Source organism: Pinus tabuliformis, chromosome 7 (genome assembly GCF_031772625.1).
Source record: "Pinus tabuliformis cultivar Carrire ecotype Pingquan chromosome 7, CPIR1, whole genome shotgun sequence".
Classification (NCBI taxonomy): domain Eukaryota; kingdom Viridiplantae; phylum Streptophyta; class Pinopsida; order Pinales; family Pinaceae; genus Pinus; species Pinus tabuliformis.
The window spans coordinates 370194328-370203029 of NC_142293.1; the positions used below are offsets into that span (position 1 = coordinate 370194328).

General features: G+C 38.9%; 1 protein-coding gene across 1 annotated transcript; it reads left to right on the forward strand.

Annotated features, from left to right (window-relative positions):
- Window positions 1-278: 278 nt before the first annotated feature.
- Window positions 279-1396, forward strand: LOC149247512 (transcription factor MYB7-like). Its single transcript, XM_089444416.1, has 2 exons — window positions 279-504; window positions 1323-1396. The coding sequence occupies exons 1-2, from the start codon at window positions 279-281 to the stop codon at window positions 1394-1396; spliced, it is 300 nt and encodes a 99-aa protein (XP_089300542.1).
- Window positions 1397-8702: the final 7306 nt, after the last annotated feature.

Below are 8702 nucleotides of genomic sequence, written 5' to 3' on the forward strand. Positions count from 1 at the left end.
ACAATTACAACCCAACCATTAAAATTTACACCCTACATTATACAAGTCTGCAGAGATGTGGAAAGAGCTGCAGGCTGAGATGGATAAACTATTTACAGCCGGGCCTTAAACGTGGTGCACTTTCAGTCCAAGAAGAGAGACTCATAATACACTTACAGTCCATTCTTGGTAACAGGTTTCTACCTCTATCCATTTCTATGCCTTCTCTCAACGATAATTTTTTTCTTTTCTTTGAATGTCCATAACATTTGATTTCCTGGCCCAACCTGTGCACAACAATGATAAGCAGGTGGTCTCAAATTGTGGCGCATTTGCCCGGACGCAGTGACAATGAGATCAAGAATTACTGGAAATCTTCCATCAAGGAGAAGCTCACGTTGAAACACAACGGCCCCTCCGCCAACAACAAATCTAATTTCCCTTTCCAGTCCGATCAAATTTTCCGTACGGCCGATTCAGTGCCTGCTCATGTTCATGATGTTGCTACTGTTGGGGATTTTTCTGGTAAAATCCCAAAAAACAAACAAAAACTAAACACACAGAGGCAATGCTCTGTTTCTCTCCACAAGATCCTTTTGCACAGGGAAGCTTTAAAAAAATGACTGAGGACAGAGTATTACACACCCAAAAAAAGATTTCTATTCATTAAAACAAAATTCCTGATACATATTCATCCTCTTTGCTGAGAGGGATTCACCAAAAATACATTTAACAAAACTCTGTCTCCTCCTGAGAATTTACACTGCTGGGTAAAATTCTCATTTTCTTTTACTGCTGTAAAACCTCCATTTACATTACTGCTGTAAAACTATTTTACATATGCAGTAAAATTTTCATTACATTCCAATTTCAAAAAAATACCTGTGCCTTCTTTTCTTTTGCATTTCAATGCACATCCAATACATTCAAAAAAAACTCTGCATTTCAATGCACATCCAATACATTCAAAAAAAAAACTGATCTATCCACTGCTGTACATCTCCCTTGGTTTTTCCGCTACTGCGAGCTTCACCACCACTCAACAAAAAACATACCAAATACAATTTGCGCTCCCTCGTTTTTTTATGCACTGCTGTGCAAAATTTCTACATACTCACACAATGGTCAATACACATTAAAAAATAACTTACATATTGTACATATGCCATACCAAAAATTACATAACGTGCATATGTGCCCATACCTCCGATATATAAAAAAACATTAAAATTTAAATTTTCACCAACCTATCTACGAACATAATTAATTCATTGAATTTCTTTTCCGGCGGTCAACCCAAAATTTTAATCCACGCAAAGCTTTTAATGTTGGTTCGTATGCAGGTTTAAACAATCAACAGCGGAGAACGATGGAGAAGATCGAACGGCGGACGAAGATATCGGGAGGCCTTACTTGACTGATCATTACGTCCCGAAATGTCAGAAATGATGACGTATGGGGAGAGCCACGCGTCAATAGGAGATTGTATCGGGCTCGATCATACGGAAACCACTTGTTGCTGGAAAGCGGTCCGAAATCGTTAAGCGGTTTGAGGTTTCCCTGCGGCGGTTTTAGGTGTAGCACGTATGAACGAACACAGTTGAAATTATATTTCAACACTCCCCTTTAATTTCAACTGCTGGGCATTCAGTCATACCCAGACACTTCCTCAAAAATTAAAAGCTTTTCTGATCCAATGGCTTGGTCAAAATGTCTGCTACCTGTTCTTGAGTCCTGCAATGTTCTAAGATAATTTCTCCATTGTTCACCAATTCTCTGATGTAGTGAAACCTTGTATCAATGTGTTTCGTTCTCTTATGAAACACTGAATTCTTGGACAATGCAATAGCTAAGCTATTGTCACAAAAAATCACTGTCGCTTTTGCCTGCTCTTGGCCTAAGCTCCTCAACATTCTTCTCATCCAAACTACTTGACATGCTGCTGCTGTAGCTGCCACATATTTAGCTTCTGCTGTAGACAATGCTACAATGGACTGCTTCTTAGAAGCCCATGAAATGGCTCCTGAACCCATGTGAAAAACATAACCGGAAGTGCTTTTCCGATCATCTACACTTCCAGCCCAATCACTATCAGTGTATCCAATTAAATTTGAACGTTCTGAGATAGTATATAAAATTCCAAACATTTTGGTACCTTTGACATACCTCAGAATTCCTTTTGCTGCCTGCCAATGTGCCTCCTTTGGCCTCTCCATGAATCTGGAAATTAAACTAATAGCAAACATAATGTCAGGCCTAGTAGCTGTTAAATACATAAGGCTGCCAACAATACTCTTGTACAAACTAGGATCAAAATCCTTGCTGCTGTCCTCTCTGCTGAGTTTTAATCCCATTACTGTGGGAGTGATTGTTGCCTTGCATTCTTGCATGTTAAATCTGCCCAACACTTGATTTACATATCTATCTTGTGAGATAAAGATTCCTTTTTCATTTTGATCTACTTCTATGCCTAAGAAGTATCTCAAGAAACCCATGTCAGTCATTTCAAATTCCTCTTTCAAGACTGATTTAAAATTCTCAATGAGCTGATCATCATTACCTGTGAAAATAACATCATCAACATATAAGACAACAATCAAAATTTTACCATCTTTTTCTTTGATGTAGACTGTGGGTTTTCCCTCACACTTGTCAAATTCATTATCCAATAGATAAGAATCTATCCTGCTGTACCATGCTCTTGGCGCTTGCTTCAGCCCATAAAGAGCTTTCTTCAATTTGCACACTTTGTGCTCTTCACCTTTCTTCTCATAGCCTAGAGGTTGTTCAATGTAAACCTCTTCCATTAACACTCCATTTAGGAATGCTGACTTCACGTCCATTTGGTAAAATTTCCACTTGTTTTGTGCTGCTATGGACAGCACTGCTCTCACGGTTTCCATTCTTGCAACCGGTGCGAAAGTCTCCTCATAATCTCTCCCATACTGCTGCTTGTATCCTTTGACAACCAGCCTTGCCTTGTGTCTTTCTATTTTACCTTCAGCATTGCTTTTGGTCTTGTAGACCCATTTGACTCCAATGACTTCTTTGCCTTTTGGTAGCTCAACCAAATGCCATCTTTTGTTTCTCTCTATGGCATTCATCTCTTCATCCATAGCTTCTATCCATTTCTTATCTTTAATTGCATCTTCGAAATGAATAGGATCATCAACATGACAATACAAGGCAAATAAGGAATTCATTCCTTCATCATAAATGTCACTTAGATTTCTAAACTTCTTACCTCTTTCATTTGGTGTGCAAGTGCTTGAAGATGCACTTGAATTTCCTCCTTGTGGTGTGCTTGGAGAAGCACTTTCATTTATCCTCAATGGTGTCCCTTGTTGTCCTTGTGTTGGCGCTGCTGTTTGGGGATGTATTTCAGCCATCTCCTCTTCATCTTCATCATGAGACAAACAGTTTTTAACATTCATTGTTTTCTCTATGCTTCCATCCCAAGCTTCCTCTTCAATGAATTGAACATCTCTGCTCACAAAGAACTTCTTGGTAGATGGGATATACAACCTATAAGCTTTGGATTCCTCACTGTATCCAATGAAAATACATTTCTCCCCTTTGCTGTCCAACTTCCTCCTTAGCTGATCTGGTATGTGTGCATAGGCTACACATCCAAAAACTTTCAAGTGGGTGACACCTTGCTTTCTCCCACTCCATGTTTCTTTCGGCACTTTGTTCAACACTGCTTTTGTAGGACACCTGTTCAAAATGTAAACTGCACAATTTACAGGTTCAACCCAATAATCATTTGGCAAATGCTTTGACTTTAGCATGCTCCTTTCCATATCCATGATGGTCCTATTCTTCCTTTCAGCAACTCCATTTTGCTGTGGGGTGTACCTAGCTGTAAACTGTTTGTGAATTCCATTTTCTCTACAAAATCGTAGGAATTCCTTCGAGATATACTCACCTCCTCTATCAGTTCTCAAAACTTTTATATGCAGCCCGCTTTGGTTCTCCACAAGTGCTTTGAAATTTTGGAAATTTTCAAACACTTCACTTTTGTTTTTAAGAAAATATACCCAAGTTTTTCTTGTAAAGTCATCAATGAATGTTAGGAAATATTGCCTGCCTGCTAATGATGGAGCTTGCATTGGTCCACATAAATCTGAGTAGATGATTTCTAAGGGTGCCTTTGCCCTTATGCTCTTCCCTGATGGAAAACTTTCTCTGTGTTGTTTTCCCAAAATGCAATCTTCACATAGGCTGTCCGGTTTCTCTATCAATGGTAATCCTCTTACCATTCCTTTTCTGCTTAACAAGTTTAGACCTCCAAAATTGAGATGTCCAAATCTCAAGTGCCACAACCAATTTTCATCCTTTGGCATGCTTTGGAAAGCCTCTTGGGTGACTGCTGCAATTTCTCCTTTGTTTTTCAAATCTGCCCTTATTCTAAGAGGGAACATCCTGTTCCTCGTCATCTTCTCTTCAGCAATGCATCGTTTGTTGGGTGCTATATCCATGATGGTGCATACATCATTTTCAAAGAAAACATTGCAACCCTTTTGAACAAGCTGTCCAATACTCAAGAGGTTACATCTCATTCCAGGGACATAGTAGACATCTGCTGTGGTTTTCTTTTCTCCTTGCTTTGTAAATATTTTTACCTCTCCTTTTCCCATAACAGAAATTTTGCTATCAGTTCCTAGTGTGACATCTGATTTCACATTTTTATCTAGGGCAGAAAAGAAGGCTATGTTTCCTGTCATATGGTTGCTGCAACCTGAGTCTAAAAACCATATGTCCTCACTATTTGTTTTAGCCATGTTACAAGCTATCAACACATTATCTTTACTGCTGTTTTCTCCAGTGACATTTGCATTTTGTTTATTACTCATATCATGTTGCTTCTTCCTACATTCACTGGCATAATGCCCATATTTTTTACAATAATAACATTGGACATTGGATTTTTCATACCTTTGTCCTTGAGCATGATGTTGTCCTCTTTGTTGGCTGCTGCCTTGGCCTTGGTTCTGATTTGGATTGCTGCCTCTTCCTTGAGCATTTGCTGGGCTGTTCCTTCCAGCTCTATTCTGGCTTCTGCCTCTTCCTCTCTTGTTTCCTCTGCCTTGACCTCTTCCTCTTCCAAAAGACATCTGGGTCTTGAAGGCTTGCTCTAGAGATGATTTTTCATTTCTACTCAACCTCTGCTCATGTGTTATCAGTAATGCATGAAGCTCATCAACTGAAAAGTTTGAGAGATCCTTTGTCTCTTCAATGGTGGTGACAATCGCATCAAACTTTGAGGGTAAGACCCTCAATATTTTCTCCACAGTCCTCCTTTCTTCAATGGTTTCTCCATGAGTCCTCATCTGTGTGATCAGACCAATCACATGTGTGAAGAATGAGTCAATGTTGTCTGACTCCTTCATGTTCAGATTCTCAAAATCCTTCCTCAGCAATTGTAGTTTTTCTGTCTTCACTCTCTCCATGCCTTGATAGGCTGTTTTGAGAGTTTTCCATGCTTCATTGGATGTCTTAGCTGTTGCTATCCTTGGAAATACACTCTGGTCCACTGCCTGATACAACAACACACGGGATTTTGAATTCTTCTTCCTATTGCTCTTCAGCGGATCCTTCTCTGCTGGAGTTAATCTATTAAACTCATTTTCATCTGTTGGTTCTTCAAAACCATCTTCAACTATTTCCCATAAATCTTGAGAGGCAAACAGGGCTCTCATAGTTATTGCCCAATAGTCATAGTTTTTCCCATTGAACTGTGGGAGCTGGGTATTAAACATACCCATGCTAGTGCTTGTGCTAGCCATTCCTTGACTGTGTATTTAAAACACTGACTGTCTCTTCAGCAGTAACAAAAAGAAAACTTTGAGGAATACCTGAATCTTTTGTTGACTGTGTCTTCACTCTGCTGGAGAAGATTTACTGCTGCAACAAAAGACTCCTCCTTTCAGCTTCTTGAACACCTTCAAAGAGCCTAAGCCTGCTCTGATACCACTGTTGGGGATTTTTCTGGTAAAATCCCAAAAACAAACAAAAACTAAACACACAGAGGCAATGCTCTGTTTCTCTCCACAGGATCCTTTTGCACAGGGAAGCTTTAAAAAAATGACTGAGGACAGAGTATTACACACCCAGAAAAAGATTTCTATTCATTAAAACAAAATGCCTGATACATATTCATCCTCTTTGCTGAGAGGGATTCACCAAAAATACATTTAACAAAACTCTGTCTCCTCCTGAGAATTTACACTGCTGGGTAAAATTCTCATTTTCTTTTACTGCTGTAAAACCTCCATTTACATTACTGCTATAAAACTATTTTACATATGCAGTAAAATTTTCATTACATTCCAATTTCAAAAAAAATACCTGTGCGTTCTTTTCTTTTGCATTTCAATGCACATCCAATACATTAAAAAAAAACTGAGCATTTCAATGCACATCCAATACATTCAAAAAAAAAACTGATCTATCCACTGTTGTGCATCTCCCTTGGTTTTTCTGCTGCTGCGAGCTTCACCACCACTCAACAAAAAACATACCAAATACAATTTGCGCTCCCTCGTCTTTTTATGCACTGCTGTGCAAAATTAATACATACTCACACAATGGTTAATACGCATTAAAAAATAACTTACATATTGTACATATGCCATACCAAAAATTACATAACGTCCATATGTGCCCATACCTCCGATATATAAAAAAACATTAAAATTTAAATTTTCACCAACCTATCTACGAACATAATTAATTCATTGAATTTCTTTTCCGGCAGTCAACCCAAAATTTTAATCCACCCAAAGCTTTTAATTTGGTTCGTATGCAGGTTTAAACAATCAACGGCGGAGAACGATGGAGAAGATCGAACGGCGGATGGAGATATCGGGAGGCCTTACTTGACTGATCATTACGTCCCGAAATGTCAGAAATGATGACGTATGGGGAGAGCCACGCGTCAACAGGAGATTGTATCAGGCTCGATCATACGGAAACCACTTGCTGCTGGAAAGCGGTCCGAAATCGTTAAGCGGTTTGAGGTTTCCCTGCGGCGGTTTTAGGTGCAGTACGTATGAACGAACACAGTTGAAATTATATTTCAACAGCTACGTCGTCTCACTCTGCGCAGCCGTACTTTGAAGTCATGTCAGTAGAAGGATACCAGCCACATGACAGCACCTTCAATACGGGAGAAAATCAGTTGTGTGTTCCACCTGTATTTGAATCAAAACAATTAGCATGGGATCCAAATGATCCACGTGTAATTGATCCAGACACCATTAATACAGCTTTTATATCTCCCAGTCTGCAAGCCCAGAGCGTGTATAATAATTATAAGGCTGCAACATCATCGACATGCGATGAATTAATGTTAGAGTCATGTAGGACTACAGTACCATCTCATGAACTGCCTGGCTCCGCCGATAATTACCTTCTGGGCTCAACTAGAACCATCATCCCTGCTCTTGTTGAAACACAGCCATCGAAAGGACAAATTGAGAGCGGTGAGCTGATAAATGAAAACAAGATTATTATCGACTATTTGCCCTTCACAGCATCTAGTGGAATAAATGCATGGCACAGTGGTCATTCCTATTCAAATACTGCAGCTGATTTTACAGATATCAATTCAGAAGTTCCTTATAACAATGAGCTCTTGGGAGTTAGAAACCTGGAAGATCTGGTAAGTGTGCATCATGTGGAGACTGCCCATGAGTCATGCCCGCCACTGCATTTCGTGGGCCAAGTTAGTGGGTCCCTAATGAAAGTGGCTAACCCCGTCAATAAATCCCATGCTATCGGGCCATAAATGAACGGCAGGTGTATATGCCCACTGTCCAATTTTGCCCGATTTTGCTAAGGCGAAAATCGAAGGGTGGGCATATACACCCACCGTTCATTTATAGCCCCATAGCATGGGAAATATGGCTCGCCACACCACCATTTCGATGCTGAGGATGATTGGAAGGATTGTCCAAATTTGGGATATGATGTAAACTTGGGTGTCCCCAGGTACACTGATATTAATAGCAGCTGGCAGAAGAGCTATCAGATCGAGAGAGGAGGGATTGGTGATCAACTAGTTTGCTCGAGAATTCCCATTGAAAAAGAAGCGAATACAAAGCCAAAACCAGCGATATTTGGGGGAGGAAGTGGAGCGTTGGAGATTCATGAGTACTGTAAGGATGCTGCCGGACAAGTTACAGTATGGGCGCAAGACGACATGTGCAATATTAATGCCGCTGTTGTTTCTGGTCAGCCTCAAATATATTTTAACTAGTATGTTGTTGGGATTGAATTCATAAAGTTGCTGTTGCGCTGAAGAAAATGTTCGTTAAACTTATTTGGAATCTTTTTCAAATTTTTTTAATGTAAACTTCATATATGGAGTGATGAAGTGAAAATATAGTTTTTTGTTAAGTCGACCGGAGATTTTGTAATTATAAATCATAGAAATAAAGTTGACTGTTTCATATTTGTTATATTTTATATCAACAAAATTTCATATTAAACTTTTAATATCTCGATTTTCAAAATATTTTAAAATCATTTATATATATATATATTCAAAATTTTACTTTAACATTTATGATAACTATTTATTGAGGGACATCTCTCCCTTGACATTTATGATAACTATTTATCTAGGGACATATATATATATATATATATTCAAAATTTTACTTTAACATTTACGATAACTATTTATTTAGGGACATCTCTCCCTAGACATTTATGAT